Genomic DNA, 20,188 nt, shown 5'->3' with positions numbered 1-20,188 from the left:
CTCACCCAGAATCCTATTCAATTCATAAGATAAGGGCATAGATTAAGAGGGAGCCTTAGAGGCCATTTAGTTCAACCTCCCTCCCTAATTTTTCTAGATGAGGACCTTGAGATCCAGTGTTAAAAGCAACTTGCCTAATACCACACATGGCTAGTAAGGGGCCAAGCCAGGATTTGAAACCAAACCCTCTGGTCTAGAGCACTTTCCAATCTACCACACTGCCTCAATTCATGGCAATTCAACTTAGTTCAATACAACAGACATAATGTCAGGCAGGGCTGGAGGAAGAAAGAGCAAAAAACAAAACAAAAAAAAAAAATCCCTGCCCTCATGGTATTTAGATTCTGCTTGGCTACTTTATTACTTATACATGGTAGAACTGGCAAACAAACTGATGGAAGAAAATTTGGGTCAGGGGACAAACTCAATCACCAAAAATGCAAAGGTGAGGGTCTTCATTGGCCGAGGGACCAAAGCATTCGGATCCTCAATGCATGCTGCTGTTGCTGGTCACCTTGAGAGGTCAGCTTCTAGGAAATATCCAGAGGAAGGTGAGAGGATACTCCCCCCTTCCCACCTCCCACCCATATTCTTCTCCACAAAACACTTTTTAGTTACTCAAAGCAAAATTATATGCAAACAGGCAAGTCAGTAACATTTGCTTATACTCCACATTGCCTCTAAAATTCTGAACAAAGCAAAGTTTGTTGTGTATGCTAATTATTGGGAATGCATCCATGATAGTGAATAGTCTGCATTTCTAAGTAATACTGACTTTTCTTCCCTTGTCTATATATTTTCATCTAATTATATATGTGTATGGGTCCTCTCTTCCAAAAGAATATAAACTTTTTGAGGGAAGGGACATTTTGTCTGTATCCCCAGAGATCAGCCCAGTGAGAGCTCAGCCAGTACTTACTTGATACATTGTAGGTGCTTAATAAATGTTTCTTGAGTGAATAATTTCCATGGCAGGATTGCTTCCTCAGTGAGATACAGATTTGGGCTCATCTATTCCTGTTTTTGTCTCTTTTTTTTTCCTCCCCAGGCAAACCAGGGAACAGGAGACACCTCCTGACTTTTTTTATTTCTCTGACTATGAAAGACATAATGCTGAGATTGCTGCCTTTCATCTGGACAGGTAAGCTATCATTTCTTGCCTTTGCTGACAATCCCAGTGCATCTGCCCCATCATTAGCCTCACTGAATTACAGAATCTCAGCTCAAACAAACCCACGGTGAGTCTGGGCATCCCCTCCTCCTTACATCTGTTACCCACCAAAAAAAAATAATAAAGCATCATCATTTAGTTGTCAGAGGAATACCAATGCATGAAATCCTTCACTGATCAAGTGTAACTCACCATAATTTTGGATTGCTTTTCCCTCCTTCCTTCTCCACCCTTTCACCAACAATTGTTACACATGCATCAGAAATGTGGACCCATTTCTAATGTTCACCCAAGCTAAATATAAGTTAAAAAAACCATATCTATAGCTTAATGTAGTTACATAAGACTTTCCCAAACTCAGAGAAAGGAGAGGAAGTCTTATACCTCCTTCTAGGACACACACACACACACACACACACACACACACACACACACACACACACACCATATTATTTTTTTTTTACAGATGATAAAATGAACATAAATGGAAGCCTGGAAGGGGGAACTGGAGAGGAAGTGTCAGAGAAAAACCACATGTAATCAATGAACAAGTATTTCTAATCACTGTATGCCAGGCACTCTAAATGCTACTAATATAGAGACAAAATCAAAACAGTTCCTGCCCTCAAGGAACTTACATTCTCTTAGTAGAAAGAACATGTACAAAGTCTGAAGGCCAGAGAGGGAAGTGGGTGTGATGAGACAACAGGGAGAGAAGTACCAATGTGTGGGATGGGGAAGGAGGCTATGACCAGCCTGCCCCACGATAGCCTTTATTGTATGTATTCGAGGATCCTAGTTTTATTTTTTAGCACCACCATTCCACCTCCTCACCATCTTGTCTTCTGTGACAGTTCAAACCACATTGTCACTGCAGTAGCACAGAGTCTCCTAGAGTGATTATCCCACTTTTCACTATCTAAGGAATGGCTCTGTCCAAGTCAGAGACAAATCATTTTTCAGACTGTTTTTGGGGATGTTTCATGCCACTTCCCTTCAACTGGTACCATTAATTGAAACCTACCTCCCTACCTCCTGAATGCTCTTAGAATGCCTGTTGTCTTCTTGTAGAGAGTCAGCTTTCATCCCAGCAGAGCAGTGGATAGGAATGAGTAGTAATCAGGAAGCAGCTGTCCCAGGGCTCCAGAAAATCAAGAGCTTAGGCAAGAGTGAATGAGGAGAGGAAAGATTCCCAGATCTCCTTTCCCTCCCTTAATCATCTCAAGCGGTTATTGTCATTTATCCCTAAAACAAATAATAGAATCATCGATGATGGTAATAATGTGTATCTAAACTTGTTAAATGAATTTGGGGGAAATTTTTGGATATAAACTCCTTGTGGGCAGGGACTATGTACAGTGAGGCCCCCACTTGTTTGGAGGTCAGAATTTTAGTAACCTGTATCTGGAAATATAGCTTGTACCTATAAACAAGCAAAAAGCTAGCCCTTGGGCAGCTAGGAGGCACAGTGGATAGAGCACTGGCCCTAGAGTCAGGAGGACCTGAGTTCAAATTGGGCCTCAGACACTTGACACTTAGCTGTGTGACCCTAGGTAAATCACTTAACCCCAGTTGCCTCACAAAAAAAAGCAAGCCCTCATTGCAAAGGCAAACAGTAGCCATAACAGTCATATATTTTATTCTTTAGGAAGTAATTATGCTCTGCTTTAAAGATTGAGCATACATGGGAGAGATGAATCACCAAAAAGAGCTATACAAAATTTAAAAATTATATCTGTAAGCAGCAGTATAAACTGACAGCTGACTATGAAGAATGAAGACAGAAAAACTATAAAAAGTAGACTAATTTTCCCATATGATTTCTAGTTCTTCAGAATAACAATCTGTAGTCATTTCATATAAAAGCAAACATTCCCTTCACACCTCAGTAGCCTATTTTATAACAATACAAAAAAATTATACTTGTTAGTTATTTCAGTGATGATTGGGGTAAGGTTAGATTATGTTCAGAACATCCTGTTTAAGAAAGTAGGAGACGGGGTGGGGGGGGCAGCTAGGAGTTGCAGTGGATAAAGCACTGGCCCTGGATTCAGGAGGACCTGAGTTCAAATTTGACCTCAAACACTTGATACTTACTAGCTGTGTGACCCTGGGCAAGTCACTTAACCCCCATTGCCCCACAAAAAAAAAAGAAATTAGGGGATGATGGGCATGATGGTACCTGCTATGTATCCCTGATGCTGGGGAGGCTGAAGCTGATGGGTCACAGGAGCTCAGGAGTTCTGAGCTGAAGAAGGGCGAAAGCCAGTTGGGTGTCTCCACTAAGTTCAACACCAATATGGTGAGCTCCTAGCAGTGAAGGGCCACCAGAATTGATATCAGTCCTGTGGGTGGCCACTTTGATTCTTTCCTGGTTGAAATGGAAAAGAAGGGAGGAAGGGAAGCAAGGAGGAAGGAAGGAGGGAAGGAAAGAGGGCAGGAAAGAAGGATCATTTACTCCAATCTATAGACTTACATCAACAACCATTAAAAAGTTTTAATGTTTCTCTTGACTATGAATATCTGATACAAGGTTTTTATTTTTCTTTCATTTGCAGGGCCAGGGAGGTTAGAAGTGGGGGCTACTAAAATGAGGGGAGGAAAGGAGAAGTAAGAAAAGAGTATCATCAAAGCATTTTAAATGCATAGAACAGAACAGAGCAAAGGTTAGTAGGAAGCATAGACAAGCAGGGCATCTTTGAAAATAACATGTTGAATTTATTATAAACTTAAAAAGAAAACCAAGCTCTCCACAATAGAGATTCATAGTTTCATGTCCAACCTTTTTTTTTTCCTGCCTGTTCTACTTTGAATATGGAAATGCTTCTTTTATTTGGGGTTGGTTAAGTTCAGAATTTTAAAAGGGGAAAAAAATGAAAGCATTTTAACTAAGGGGTAGGAGAAGCTTCACTTAGATGGAAAAGAATGCTTCATTCCATAATGCTGTATGACACATCCTTCAGCATTCATGTAGCCTGTTTCTTTGGGGTCCTTCATTTTCCAGAACATGAGGCAGCAGAAGGATATACCCACTGGGTGCTCTTAATCCCAGTGGTGCTCCAGCTAAGGCTGGGTCTCAAAGACAGTAAGACAAGAATTCAAGTCATTCAGTTCAGTTAAAAATAACTCAGTTGAGTTGAGCTATCATTTGTCACATAAAAACAGCCTTCTCGAAATGTTTTGTGTTTAATTACTGTTCTTTTTGGTGTTTTTACTATCAGAATCCTAGATTTCCGCCGCGTGCCACCAGTTGCAGGCCGGATGGTCAATATGACCAAAGAGATAAGGGATGTCACACGAGACAAGAAGCTGTGGAGAACATTCTTCATCTCTCCAGGTAACTCTGCACACCTATGCAGCTATTGCCGCAATGACTCTCATTTCTGTGATCCTGGGAAGATGGGAAGGGAAAAAGTCCATCTGTCAGATTGTTCTTACCCAGAGGGCTATTGAACACTCTGTGTGTGTCAGTTTGATTTTCTTTATAATGAAGGGCTATCACTGTGTTTTCCTTGTATATCTGGTAGCCTCATAAGGTAAATACAATGAAATCCTGTGATGTCAGGATTCCTTCCATAGATATAAAGTAGGATAAATAAGGAAACATTAAATGAAGGAAACAATTCCTCAGGGGTCGGTTTGGGGCATTTTATAGAGGAAAATGTTAAAAGCAGGAATGAGATGATGAGGTTTCATGGTGAAATAGATTGAATTTGCATCCAGATAGCTTACCATGACTCATTCATTTAACAACAATATACTAAGTACAGTGTGTGCAGAGCATTGTGTTAAATATGGGTCTATAAAGTATCCCCTTGATAATTTGATTTTATAGCATTAAATCTATAATTAATTTGGGTGGTATAATTTTTTATTGGCACAGCCCAAACAGGAGCACTAAACATCTCTTTAATTATTTATGTACAAAGCACTGTGCTTGGCATATGAAGTTTAGATAAGATAAAGATTCCTTCCTCGGGTTGTATAGTTCAGTAGGGGCATAAAACCCATATACAGATAACTGTGCATGGTGATGTGTGGGAAAAGTTCTGGATTTGGAATCTGAGAACCTGGGATTGAATCCTGACTGTCACTTCCTATTTAGGTTGACCCGGAGCAAGTTATAACCTCTCTAGACCACAGTTTCCTCATCTGTGAAATGCAATTGTATTGGATGGCTTCTAAGGATTCTAATTTGTTGATCTTATATTAGATGATAATTGTTTTAGAGACATCAATCAGCGAGCATTTATTACATACCTATCTGCCAGGTCGTATGTTGGGCTGCTGGGGATGCAAGTCTGTAAAAAGAATGTAACAGTTGTGTTTTCTCAAAGATCTTAAATAGGGAGGAGTCCAAAGCTCTCTGTGGGGTTACAAAATGTCACATGAGAACACTGCACATAAGACCTAGCAACTTAATTCTACCACGGCTGCTAAAGAGAAGTCTAAACATTCAGATCAGATCAAAGAGTTGAGAATTATCTGTATCATTATTTTTAGATTTTTCTTCTACATGGACTATTCAGACAAAGGTGATTTTTTTAACCTCATTTATGCAAATAATTGCTTCATTTCACTTTGTATCACCTTGACTTGCCCCTTTGGGCTCCTGCCCATCCATTGAAAAGCAGGTGGTTATGCTCTGCTCATAGAGAGATCTTTCACCTAAACAGATTTGGATCTGGTCCCTGCTGTTCTGTTTTCTGTTTGTTTGTTTGTTTTGTTTTGGTTTGTTTTTGGTGGGGCAATGAGGGTTAAATGACTTGCCCAGGGTCACACAGCTAGTAAGTATCAAGTGTCTGAGGCTGGATTTGAACTCAGGTCCTCCTGACTCCAGGGCTGGTGCTCTGTCCACTGTGCCACCTAGCTGCCCCTCACTACTGTTTAAAACACTGAAATTCACACAGGAATGGCCACTAGAAGCCCCAGAAGATGCAAGGTTAAGTCAGTGTTGCTAGAATTCTAACTTGGCATATGTCAGCCTACCAAGCTCTATGATTATTCTCCGTGTACTTGGCTTTAAATGGATGGATGGATGGATGAAGGGATGAACATTTATAAAACATCTATTATGTGTAGTAAGTGCTAAACCCTACTAATTGGAAATTCAGTCCCCACTCCCAATGAGGTCTCATTATAATTGGAGAAAATGACATCCATGGAGGATGGAAGTCCAGATCATTCAGATAGCAGTGTCCAGAAATCTGGAAGATGTAGCAGCAGAGTAGATAGCAAAGTCACTTTAAGCCTTTTAAAAGAGTAGAGTCGGGGCAGCTAGGTGGCGCAGTGGATAGAGCACTTTACCCCAATTGCCTCACTAAAAAAAAGTCACTTAACCCCAATTGCCTCACTAAAAATAAATAAATAAATAAAAGAGTAGAGTCAGGGGGCAGCTAAGTGGTGCAGTGGATAGAGCACCAGCCCTGGATTCAGTAGGACCTGAGTTCAAATGTGACCTCAGATACTTGACGCTTACTAGCTGTGTGACCCTGGGCAAGTCACTTAACCCCAATTGCCTCACAAAAAAAAAAAAGAGCAGACTCAGAGGACATCACAAAACCAATAAATAACATATTTTAACTCAGCTACTAAAATTAGTTCATTTAGTTTTGAGAATCCCACTTTGTATATGAAGACTTCTGTGATCACCCCAGATAGAAGCAATCTCTTCTTCCTCATTTATGGAAGAGGAAACTGATAACCAGAAGAAGGAGGTGACCTACCTTAGGTCACACAGTTAGTGGTGAAGCTACAACTCGAACCAGAGCTCCTGATTCCCAGAATCCCTAAGGTAACATTTAGTCCCCTTCAGTAATTCCCTGGTAATAACTGTTCCATTCATCGATACTTGACAGTATCAGGTGGCATAGGCTATTTCCATATATGTATTGTCTTTCTAATTAAATTGTCAGGGTCTTGAAAGCAGAGGACTTGTTCTCTTGAACTTAGGATAACCTGAGTTCAAAACCAACCCCAGACAGTTAGTAGCTGTTTGACTCTGGACAAATAAATCACTTAACCTCTGTCTGCCTCAGTTTCCTCATCTGTAAAATGAGAATAATAGTAATAACAATAGCAGTTCTCTCCCAGAGTTGTAAATTGTAATTGTAAAGCATTTAGCACAATGCCTCAAAAGTTGTTGCTGCTGCTGCTACTGCTGTTGTTTGTATTTCATTCTTGAAAGAGGACCAGTAGCAAGGGGGGGGGGGGTGATGTCTTGACTTGCACATGAATTTGATTTAATTTAAGGGAGGTAGAGCTGTACCAAGTCATCAGCCTCACTCTCTCCTCTGGTTATCAAAGTCCAACTGCAAGACTGGACTTCTGGTAAGTCTTGCCATAGTAGACTGGCACCAATAGCCTTGTCACCCCATTCCACATCCCCTTACAATATCCTCAATATGGTAGGAACTCAGTAAATGTTTGTTGCTTCACTGAAATGTACTCATTTCATAAAACCCCGCGAGACATGCTGATTCCAACTGAGGCATCACAAAACCAATGCAAGGAATCTCTGGCCTAGCCGTCAGGTAGCTCCTTGCTACATCATTCTTTCTTAACTTGGTCTGGCCTGATCTGGGTGTAGCATTTTACATGAGATCACAGACTTTGGGCTAGAAGAAACTTCAAAGGTCATCTAGGTTAACTCCCCATTTTACAGAAGAAGAAAGGCTAAGTGACTCGCCCAAGCTTACATTTGAACTCATGGCCTCTAACTCCAAATTCAATTATTCACCATCCCTCTCCCGAATCACTGTACCTCATCACTAAGGGACTTTTCCACTTCCCTGTCATGCTTTTTGGAAATGCTAGAGTTATCCCAGGGATTAAGATAGTGGAATGATTTGATGATTATTCCATAGGTAACTGAAACTACCCAAAGCACAGAAATCAACATTGAAAGCTGCTGGTTAACATGAAAGATATTCATCTGGTCTCACAGTTTTAGACATTACAAGGATGCCTCGGCCAGAGGATTTTTTTTTCCCGGCTCTCTCTAATTCATCCAGATAAAAACCAATTAAGATATTTGATTATCTGTGCCTCAAGCTTTGCTTGAACATAAAAGCCCAAACTAACAGCCTTTTTTTCTATAGATTTTCCAGATCAATATGCTCTGCTCTTTTCCTTAATTGTGCTCATAAGTTTGTCAAAATCAATCTCCATAAATCCATAATTTAATTAACTCTATTCTCATCACCAAAAGTGCAGCGAGTCCCTCATATACTTTATTCATCCCAGAGCACACTTAACCAAGGACAAAATCATATATGAAAGGCCCCAAAGTATCCACTGGAAGAATACATTCCTATTCAGCATCTCATCTAAAAAGTGCTTCAGCCCCATAGGAGCTTAAAATTATTGACAAAGTCACTAAGCAGGGAATACTTAATTAGATGCCATTAGAATCAGAAGAGACCTTGAGAGTCCTTCTACCATGCCACCCAATTGTAGAAATCCTTTCTAAAATATACTGGCCACGTGGTCAGTTATCCCCTGCTCAAACACTTCCAGGGACAGGGAACTCACTACCTCAGAAAGTCATTTTGGACAGCTCTTTTTTGTTAAATTCTTACACTGTGCCAGAATCGACCTCTTTATAGCTTCCAACTCATTGACTACAATTCTGTCTTTTGGTGAAAGAAACAAAAAATCTTTTTTCTTCAGCTACATGATAGCTTTTCAGATAATTAACGTAGACTGCCGAATTTCCCCTTTATCATCTCTTCTCTGAAATAAACCACCTTGGATACTTCAGTCCAGAGCTGGCAAATATTAGGCATTTAATAAATGCTTGCTTGCTTAATTTAATCAATTCAAAGCCCTTATCCTGGACGCATCTTAGCTGAGGAATCCAAGGTTATTAGGATGGCTGATAAGTCTACGTTCTAAGTTGTTTCTCTTTAAAATATTGGGCCCAGGATCCCACTATGCTCCTGGTGTGGTCTGACCAGCACAGACTATGTTGAAAGTAATACTTAGCTAGATCCTGTACCTTTGTTAACATAACCAGAGATTGTTTGAGAGAGACAATGTGATCTCAACCACGCCAGTCTCTTTGCCAAGAAAACCCCAAATGGGGTCCTGAAGAGTCAGACACAGCTGAAAAAAAAACAAAAAAACAAAACTAACTCAACTAACTCCCTAGGCTTATTATAAAGATCAAATGAGATAATGATATTGTAAAGTGCTTATCAAACTTTAAAGTGCTCTATAAATGCTATCTATTATTATGATTAGTTAGCAGAATTACTAGTGGCATCAGGGAAAGCATCCTGTAGGCCTGAGGCATCTGAGATAAGGTTGAGGCTTCTAAGCGGCTTTCTAAATGAAATACTAGAGAGTGGAAGTAAGTCAATAATTATTTAACTTAATTTTACATCCTTTGTCAAAGAGTGGACTCACACTAGCATGACTACTAATGAATAGTAATTTACCAGGATAAAAAGGAGCAACATTAAAGATGTCAACCGAGGTCTTTAAAATAATTGAGGGAGCAATTTAAGGAATCCATGCCACAGAGAGTGCTTTTATTCACGTTTTGCAATCTCTGAGGGCTGTGGATCCCCCATTCCCCTCAAACACAAGACCATCCAAGTCAGTTATTATTCTGGACAGATAGATTAAGGTATTTCACTTTCCTTTTGGAATGGTGATCTTCCACTTTCATTCTGCCTGAACTTTGAGTTTCAAGTGACCATCAAATGTTGAGATAAACCAAGAGGAGTTTCTAGGAAACAAGGGATGAACTTGGGATTTCATTGGTATAAGGAACTTGCAGATGAGGAAACACTCCTCCCAATACAGAATAGGAACTTCGGGGCAGCTGGGTGGTGCAGTGGATAGCGCACCGGCCTTGGAATCAGGAGTACCTGAGTTCAAATCCGGCCTCAGACACTTAACACTTACTAGCTGTGTGACCCTGGGCTAGGTGGTGCAGTGGGTAGAACTCTGGACTTGAAATCAGGAAGACTCATTTTCCTGAGTTCAAATCCAGCCTCAGATATGTATTAGCTGTTTGACCCTGGGCAAGTCACTTAACCCTTATTGTCTCAGTTTCCTGGTCTGTAAAATGAACTGGAGTAGGAAATGACAAACCATTTCAGTATCTTTGCCAAGAAAACCCTGAATAGCGACAAACAGGAGGAGAATTTATCTTGCCATCTCTGAGAGGGCATATAATATTTTGGGGGGGCAGGGCAATGAGGGTTAAGTGACTTGCCCAGGGTCACACAGCTAGTAAGTGTCAAGTGTCTGAGGTCAGGTGCTTTATCTACTGTGTCACCTAGCTGCCCCCTAGGGCATGTACTATTAATAAATAAAGGACTCATCTTTGAGTCAGAATACCCAAATTCAAGTACTGCCTCAGGCACATATTAGCTGGGTGACCACCTGAAGTCATTTAACTTCCTGTCCAAGCCAACTATCTAAAACAGGGTGTGTTTTGTTGTTTGTTTTTGTGGGACAATGAGGGTTAAGTGCCTTGCCCAGAGTCACACAGCTAGTGTCAAGTGTCTGAGGGCAGATTTGAACTCAAGTCCTCCTGAATCCAGGGCCAATGTTTTATCTAACACCATGCCACCTAGCTGCCCCCTAAAACAGTGTTTCTTAACTTGTTTTTGGTATCATGGATACCCCCCCTTTTGCAGTTTGGTGAAGCCTATGGATCCCTTCTCAGAATAATATCTGTTGCCTATACTCATAATTGAAGGAAGTGCTAAATTTCCTTTAGAGGTTGATGAAAATAAAGCTGTGATTTTTTTTTTAACCATCAATGTTTATAGATATCTATCCATAGACCACATGGGGGTCCGTGGATGCCAAATTAAGAACTCTTGTTCTGAAGACTTTAAAGTCCATTTGATTATCTTCACTTAGGGGTGGGAGGCCGCTCTGCTACACCAGGACTTTCCTATGCAGATGAAACCACAGGTCTAGCTAGACATCCCTGAACAAATAGGTTTTTACATTACAGTATTGCTTCAGCCGATCCAAATGATCTCTGTTCCAACTATCCCCATCTCCAAAATGCACCTGTCAGCCAAATTTCAAAACGTTCATCTTGTTGGAAGCCATGAGAAATGTTTAATTTTGACTCATACAGTGGAATGATATGTCAGTGTCCAACTCATCATATCTTATTTTTTTAAACCTAATGCAATTCATTTGTGCAATTTTTATTTTATACATCATTTGAAATCTGTGCAAAATGAGATAGGAATGAATGGTGGAAAGAAGCTTTGGACTTGAAGTCAGAGGACCCATTTTCAAATCCTAACTTCTGCTACTTATTTACCTGTGTGGCTTTGCATAAGTCATTTAACAACTCTGAACCTCAGTTTCCTCAAAGGTTAAATGAAGGGATTGGAATAGATGGCTCCTCTTTTGCTAAATCTATGATCTGATGAATGTTGAACCCTGCATAAAACACTCTGAAATTTGTGCCTCACTCTCCAGCATACTGAGCTTCATTAGCCTACATGGATATCCTTCTTGAGGAGGGATTGTTCATTTGTTTGAGCCATGGCCCCATTTGGGCTTTTTTGAGGGGCATAGGTACTAGAATGGCTTTCCTTTTCCTTCTCCAGTTCATTTTACAGATGAGCAAACTGAGGTCACCAGGGTTAAGTGGCTTGCCCAGGGTCACACAGACACAGTAAGTGTCTGAGGCTGGATTTGGACTCAGGAGGATGAGTCTTCCTTACTCCAGGCCAGGCACTCTATCTACTGTACCACCTAGCTGCCCATACAGGAAGAAGGGAATGGTGAAGTGAGGAATGAAGAAATGGGATGAGAAAGAGGCAAAAATTATGGATCTACCTCCTTCAGTATCCCTTGTTTTAAAGTACAATATTTGCCAATATATCAAGTAGCTCCATACGTTGGAGGGGAGGCGGGACAGGAGGGGTAAACATTTTATCTGAGGGCATCTTGGCTATCCAGTCATTTTGTTCCATTGAAATAGTCAGTTTCTTGACTGTAAATGTTTCCAGATCAAAGAACATGTAACAATGGTGGGAACTGAGGCTATTTGGATGGACTAAAAATGACAGTTTTGCTAATATTTCCATGTTATTCTTGGGATCAGCTTGCTACACAGTGACAGATCAATCAACAAGCATTTATTAAGTACCTACTATATGCAAGAATCCCTGGGCTATTTGAATAGGGCAAATTTTACATTTTCCTTGCAAAAATAGTCCTTCTATTAACCTATCCCATGAGTGCGCTTTGAGTGGAAAGAAACTTGTTAAGTTTTTCCTCTGAATTCATGTAGTCGAACTAATTTTAGTCTAAGTCCCCCTTTTTTTTAAGGAAATTTGCAGAAATCTAGTAATGTTAATAGTTACTATTATCACTATTATTGTTGATAATTAAAACAGCTTGCATTTCTATAGCGTGTCAAGGTATACAGAGTGTTTTATGTACATCCCCTTATTCAACTGAGAGGCAGTAGGGTATAGAGAAAAGGGCATTGATTGTACTTAGTGTCAATTTCAAGACTAGTACTTGATCTTCAAGAGCCTGTGGGCACGTCATTTTCCATTGTTGGATATCACCTATAAAGTGGAGGAAGGTAACATAAAATTTCCAAATTCCCTTCTGACTTTAACACCCAAGATTCTAGGGTTCACTGGCTTCCTGCTAGAGCCATTTTTTTATTCCACCTGTGACTACCAGGAGACAATGTCCCCCGATTTCATAAATCATCCCTATTTGTGCCTGGTGGTCAGAGAACACATCTACCTGCCAGACACGTGGGGAATGTCCTTTGGCAGAGCCAGTTAAAATAATGAATTCCAGAAGCAACATGGGGAAAGTAATAAAATGCAATCAGGGAGAATTATCTGGCACTGTTGTGCCCATGGTGTTTCATCGCTGCCAAACTAAGGAGGATGGATAGCAAATCTGGGGATAATTGCTAGAAAGCTGGGGCTTAGCTGAGACTTGGTGTGTTGTGGGTAAGGTTGGTGCTTTTCTCAAGCACTCAGGGCACATCTTCATATTTCTTGTAAAGTGGGGATTTCATGGTTTTGTCAGCTCTGTGTGGCTGAAGCTTTGGGAAGAAGAACCTTTCAGAGTCTTGCTAGAAATTTTTAAAAGTATCAACAGAATTTTATTTTGAATGTAACAAGGTACTGGGCTACCTACCATGTGGACTACAAAAGACAGGTAAGAAATGGTAACTGCCTTCAGAAAGCTTACAGTCTAAGCATAGATCTGTGAAAAGTTCAATTGAAATCTCCAAAAGAAAGCACCAGACACTGGATATTGAAAAAGAGTTCTAGATTAACAGATGGAAGACCTGGGTTCTAGTCTTGGCATAGAGACTAAGTAGCTATGTGATTTGGCATGGGTCCTAGGTTCCCCCTACCAGCCTTAAAGCACTATATGAATATGAGTCATTATTATAGTAACAGTTCCTTGCAGTTTTTCTTTTTTTATCCAGACCTTTGACTTCAATGTTTTAGGGAGCTCTCTAAGTGAGGAAATGCCATCTATTACTCATGTAGATTGCCAGTTACTCTGAAACACGATGATGGTGGTGGTAGTGGTGGTGATGATGATAGTTAAGGTTTCCTAAGTGCCTTTCCATATGTTATATGATCCTGATAATAATCCTGGAAGGCAGGTTGTATTATTATCATCCCATCTGACAGATGTAGGAACTGAGGCTACTAGGCCACCATATTTAGTTAAGATCCAAGGCAGGATTTGAACTCGGATCTCCTAGACTCTAAATCCTGCACTCTTTCCACTCTGCTACCATCTGCTTCTGGATCACTGGAGGTCAAGTGATATGCCCTGCATCATGGGACCAGACTTGACCAGTCCTTGATAACAGGACTGACTCCTTATTAGCCTTGCCATGCTAATCCTGTACATTGTTTGTCCTAGTGCTTAATCAAACCTTTAGGGAGCGTTTGGTTATTGTTTAAAACTTCTTCCACTACAGCCTAATTCCAGGGCCTCATTGTGGCATGGAGGTGAGCCTGAGTTCTGGAATGCAGCATCAACAGAACTAACAGGTCCTATTAGGCTGGAAATGTTTTCAGTGTCCATGTGGGAATAGGCTCAGACCTAGCCCAGTTAGGTTCAGAATGATATATCAGCAGGTTGGCCACTGCATAATGAATATCTGGGGCCATGGCATCTCACAAAGATCATCCCACTAAGATTTAGAGGAGTTGAAATTAGTTGAAGTCAGTGGAGCTAATTAATTCCCACTGAGATTTCTTAAAATCTCCAGAGAGGTACAACAATTATTATCATCATCCCTTTTTTATGGGTGAAGAAACTGAGGATCGATGACACCAAATGACTTGCCCATGGCCTGATGACTTGTGTAAGTGTTAAAGACAGGAATTGTGGGGCAGCTAGGTGGCGCAGTAGATAAAGCACTGGCCTTGGACTCAGGAGTACCTGAGTTCAAATCCAGCCTCAGACACTTGACACTAGCTGTGTGACCCTGGGCAAGTCACTTAACCCTCATTGCCCTGAAAAAAACAAACAAACAACAACAAAAAAAAAGACAGGAATTGTTTCCAGTTCTCTTCCATCTCCCACATCTAGAATTCTTTCCATTCTGCTACACTGGCTTTCTTCTTTTAAAAAGTAAAAACAAAATCAGTCCCAGCATCAGTTCAGAGTGAGTGGAATCTTGCCTACCTCACACATTTCAGCATCCTGTACCTCTGAGAGTGGGGAAACAGTTTCACCAGCTGCAATTGCAACCTCTTCCTTCTTTCTCTAGTTTCAGTAGACTCAACGACTCCCTGCCTATGGTTGTTCTTAAATAGCTGCTTCTGCTGTTGGAAAAATGGCAGAGATAAAAATTGTTCATCTGCTGCCCATCCTCCAGAATGACCAGGTAGTCATGCATAATAATCGAAGGATTTTTTTAACATCTTTTTACATTTTTACATCTTTTACAACTTTTCTGGTAACAGAAAGGGTTCTTTTCCTGATATAACAGCAAAGAAAAGGGGAATGAGTTGAAGAAAAAACAAATAGAAACAGGTATAAAAGTTAAATTTCTATGAGGTTCTACCTGAATTAAACCAGGAAAAATAAAATGTTAACCACCTTTACCATGAACTTGTTTAATGATTGGTTAATTGTTCTTGAGCCCTCATTAAAGACAGATTTTGTCAGAGGGGTAGATTTCAGCTTGTTGTAAGCAACAACAATTAAAAATGCTAATAGAACCTGTCCAAAAATGGAATGGGGTTCTCAAGGGAGACAAGGAGATCCTCATCAGTGGAGAGCATTCAATATAGGCAGGATGGCCATTTGTCAGGGTTGTTTAGACAGTATGCCTCTTCGGGTATGGATCACACTATTGTTTGTCCTTCATTTTCAAAGGGACCATGACATAGGGAGGCAATGTTATGACTTGCAGTGAATTGGATTTAAGTGAGGGAAGGCTGTGCAAGGTCACCAGCCTCACTCTCTCCTCCAGAGCCATTTGGGTCCAGTGACAATATATACATCAGGACAACTGGAGATGTCCCCAAATGTTTGCAGCAATTGGGGTTAGGTGATTTGCCCAGGGTTACACGGCTAGTAAGTGTCTGAGGTGACATTTGAACTCAGCTCCTCTTGACTCCAAAGCCAACACTCTATCTACTGTGCCACCTAGCTGCCCCATGGATCAGACTAGATAATCTCAGAGAGCCCACTGACTCTGAATTGGTTCTGTGGGTGATTTTTATATTTCTTAAAGAGGAAGGCCAGTGTGGCATTGTGGAAAGAATGCTAGGACGTTGGGAGCCAGAAAAGACCTGAACACTTACACAGGCCATGGTCAAATTGTCTTGTATCTCTGCCCTTTGGTTTGCTCATCCATAAAATGGGGATGATTAATAATATCTGAAGGACCTACTTCCTCAGGTTGCTTTGAAGATCAAATGAGTAGATGTATGGAAAGGGCTTTATGAATCTTAAAGACATGTATAAATGTCAGCCATCTCTATGATTAAAGCCTTCATTTCAGGTCATGCCATGCATTCCACAGAACTCAGCTTTATAGATGATTGGCAGGCCTGATCCCCCTTCTGTGCTAAACTGGAAGAGGCTTTAATAATGTGCACAGGTCCAAGCCACCCAGGTGTCTCAGCTCCACCAGTCGGGAAGGCAGGCTGTGCTCTGAGCATCAGATTAGATCACTGTTCATAGCACTGTGTGACAAAACTGGGATTGGCCACAAAAACTAATTAGTGCTGCTAGAATGGCCATCTTTGAATCTGGAGCAAAGAGATATGGGTGGCAGCATTCCATGGTAACACTGGGTTCTGGGACTTGGATGGTGTTGACAGGTAGTTCTCAGAGGATTCTCTTAGGTTGGGTTTTGGATAGATTGGGAATGGGGTGGGGGTGGGGAGCAGTTAAATTAAATTAAATTAAGGCCTTGGGAATGTCAGCTCAGCTTGATCAAGAGCAAGGTAAAAACAGATCTACCAAAATCAGGGCTCCTGGATGTCAGGGGTTAGGAAACTAATTTGGGAAATTTTCTAGATTGGCCATTTGGGCTGTCCCAGCCTTGCTTTCATATTGCATTGAAGAGCAATGGATTTGGTGTCTAAACTGAGTTTGAATCTCAATTCTGTGGCTGGGCTGCTAGGTGACGCAGTGGAAAGAAAAGGCAAATATCTGTGTCCATATCCAACCTCAGATACTTAGTAGCTGTGTGACCCTGGGCAAGTCACTTAACCCTCTTTGCCTCAATTTCCTCACCTGTAAAATGAGCTGGAAAAGGAAATGGCAAACCACTTTGAGATCTTTGCCATGAAACTCCAAAAGGGGTCATGAAGAGTTTGAACAACTGAACAATAACGACGAATATGTCATCACCTCTGATATTTTGTGTGTCATCGGTGCCTCCCTATGTCTCAGTTTCCTCATCAGTAAAATAAGAGGGTTGGATTAGATAAACTCTTAAATTCTCTTCCATTACTCGATCCCAGGCTCCTATGAAGGATTCTGGTTATTGCTTTGACAACTTAGTTTAAAAGTCAATCCTGGGCCATAGTTAAGGTTGTCTAATATAGTCATGATACAGTTGCATCTCCTTTGGCAGTCAAGGTCAAGCAAAGTATGATAACTGTCTATTAGCCTTGCACCATAGATGTCACAAAGGTGAGTTCAGGGAGCCCCAGGGATCTCAGCTCTGAAAGTGAACAGAAAGGCCTTGAGAACATTTCAGGTTTTTGAGAGTAAATGAACCACATTTACCAAATTTCAGCCTGTTTGAATCTAGTTATACATTCATCCTCTTAGGTTCTATCCTATAGATTTGTGTAGGCTTATTATGAACCCTAAGAGAGAGTCAGCCCCTCAGGAGATAGTGTGTCTTCTTTAATTTTGTATCTTTCCCAGGGCCTGTCAGAGTGTATTGCCCATAATGGACTTTGACTTAATGCTGATCTTGCATTGTGGGCATGCGAAAAGAATTCTGACTTTGGAACTGGAAGACTTGGGTTCCCAGTGTGATGACTTTCCTCATGTTTGTGGTTTTTGCTTTTATTTTTAAAAGTGTGAATTATTATTATTATTATTATTATTAGTGGTGTTATGCTCTTCAAAAAATCTTTTCCCCCTACTTCCACCCTATCCCCCTTCTCAGGAGAATATAAACTCATGGAAAGTATGGATTATTTGATTCTTTTGTTACCTACAATGCTTATTAAATGAAAGAATAAATGAATGAATGAATGCATATTTTGAATGAATGCTGGATTGCACAGTGGGCCATCCCTCACAGAAACAAAGGGACTCTTCCTATGTAAAAGTTGATATGAAATGTGGAGAGAACCAACACTTTCTTCTAGGTTTAAATATTATTCCAGTGGTGACTTCCTAGTCATTAATCCCAGGTGCTTTCCTTAATAAAATGAAAAGGGAATGATAGACTCCTATTCTAAGAGAAATTGCATTCATATGCAAATGCAAATGAAGCCCATTTCTCCATTGAATTTGGATATCCCCTGGGAGAATTGCAGTAGGGTCATTGTTGCATTCCACCTCCTTCCCTCTTTAAAATTATGCCTTTAAAAATTGGCTCACTTAAAAGCAACAAGAGAGTATTGTATGTAATAGACAAATTTCCTGGTCAAAGATAATGGAAGATCAGATAACAGCCTTCCTGTGTAAATAGATTCAGTGATTCCGTTAAAGGCATTGTCTCAAAATGGGAGGGAACAAATTAAACTGTATCAACAGATGGACAAGTACTGAGTGATCTTTCTTTGATCATTCCATTAGTAAATATCAGACATCAGCTATTTGTTTTCCTGCAGTGCAAGATATTTCCTTAGGATTGTTTCTTTGTGTATTGGATGCAATAAAAAAAATGTTTTGTCTGCCACAGATAATTGCAAAGTTAAACTTTACTCTGGGTGGCATCCTAGACTCCAGGAATTTTCACTGGCTGTTCCCCATGCTTGGAATTCTTTCATCTCCGCCTCCTAGTTTCCCTCCCTGGCTTCTTTCAAGTCCCAGCTAAAATTTTACCTTCTGCAGGACGCCTTTTCCAATCTCCATTAAGGTACTAGCGTACCTTCCCTCTGTTGATTATCTCCAATTTATCATGTATGTATCTAGTCATAGAGAGTTGTTTGTATGTTGTCTCTTCCCCTATTAGATTGGGAACTTCTTGTGAGCAGGGACTTTTCTCCCAGAGCCTGGGACATAGTAAATTCTTAATAAATTCTTAGTGACTGAATGGATTAGGAAGAGGTCTTGAATCTCAGTTCATCTACCCAGGAGTCCTTTAAATGGAGCTCCCAGTGGGAATCAATTCCAAAGAATTGAAGCCACAATAAATAACATGGCTTGGAGTGTCTGTGTACCTGAAGCTCAAGGTTGTGTTGAAAGGGAAATTCTTCATTTGGGCTCTTACCTTGATAAGTGTGGCAAAATTCAGGACAAAGGGAATTAAAAGGAATTTACCACAAGGTCAGCTGATCACTGGAAGTCAGAGATGGCTTCAAAGTGAGGGCCAGCTTTTGCTGGTAATGAGAAAGACAATTCAGACACATTAACATCAGCAAAAGAGGTTGGGCCCTTACATCTCAGTTCCACCCCAAGGTAACAAGTGTGTGACAGTTTCCAGGTACATACAGGTGTGTGGGGGGGGGCGGGGAGACAAATATGTGACAAATATCAGGGGACTGGGTAACACCTCCCCCAAACACCGATTAACAAGCTGGTCCACAAACAATGATGAGTCACTAATTCTGCATAACTTTTTTTTTTTCAGGTCAAGGAGGGTTAAGTGACTTGCCCAGGGTCACACAACTGGTGTCAAGTGTTTGAGGTCATATTTGAACTAAGGTCCTCCTGAATCCAGGGCTGGTGCTTTATCCACTGTGCCACCTAGCTGCCCTGAATAACTTTTAATGGGCCTTGTAGGGTTTTGACTTGAGTTATCAGAATAGTTCTTGGGTAGGAAATTGTCCTGAGTAGAATTCATTCATTGGTTGAATATGACCCATTTTTAAAAAAAAATAGTAATGGTATGATGCAGTAGTGGGCAGCTGGGTGGCACAGTGGATAGAGCACTGCGCTTGGAATCAGGAAGACTCATCTTCATGAATACAAATCCAACCTCAGACACTAGCTGTGTGACCGCGGGCAAGTCACTTGACCCTGTTGGCCTCAGTTTACTTATCTGTAAAATTAGCTGGAAATGGCAAACCACCCCATTGTCTTTGCCAAGAAAACCTTAAATGGCATCACAAATAGACAGACATGCCTGAATAGAACTCAACAACAACATGATGAAGTGATAAGAACAGTTAACTGGAAAGCAGGAAGCCTAGTATCAGGTCAGAATCTCTGACTCATTTTTTTTCATCTGTAAAATAAGAGGGTTAGATGAGACTAGATGATTACTAAGATACCTTCCAACTCTAAATCGATTTACTTTATGGCATTATTTTTTCTGGGAGTGCTACTGTCTGATTTTCAGCTGAAAGAATCCACTTCTTCACTGAATTCTCTTATAGGTAG

The 20,188-nt window shown here is 40.6% G+C and overlaps 1 protein-coding gene across 1 annotated transcript in view; it reads left to right on the top strand.

Annotated features, from left to right (window-relative positions):
* The window catches only part of FAM20C (FAM20C golgi associated secretory pathway kinase), a 153,357-nt gene that overhangs the window by 114,735 nt on the left and 18,434 nt on the right, over positions 1-20,188 (top strand). The window contains exons 4-5 of the mRNA XM_043964715.1: positions 1,049-1,141; positions 4,393-4,508. Of these exons, the coding sequence (XP_043820650.1) occupies positions 1,049-1,141; positions 4,393-4,508 (209 nt within the window). The remainder of the gene's footprint in view (positions 1-1,048; positions 1,142-4,392; positions 4,509-20,188) is intronic.

Source organism: Dromiciops gliroides, chromosome 1 (genome assembly GCF_019393635.1).
Source record: "Dromiciops gliroides isolate mDroGli1 chromosome 1, mDroGli1.pri, whole genome shotgun sequence".
NCBI lineage: Eukaryota > Metazoa > Chordata > Mammalia > Microbiotheria > Microbiotheriidae > Dromiciops > Dromiciops gliroides.
The sequence above is the reverse complement of the archived record's forward strand: the minus strand, read 5'-3'. Positions and strand labels throughout refer to the sequence as shown.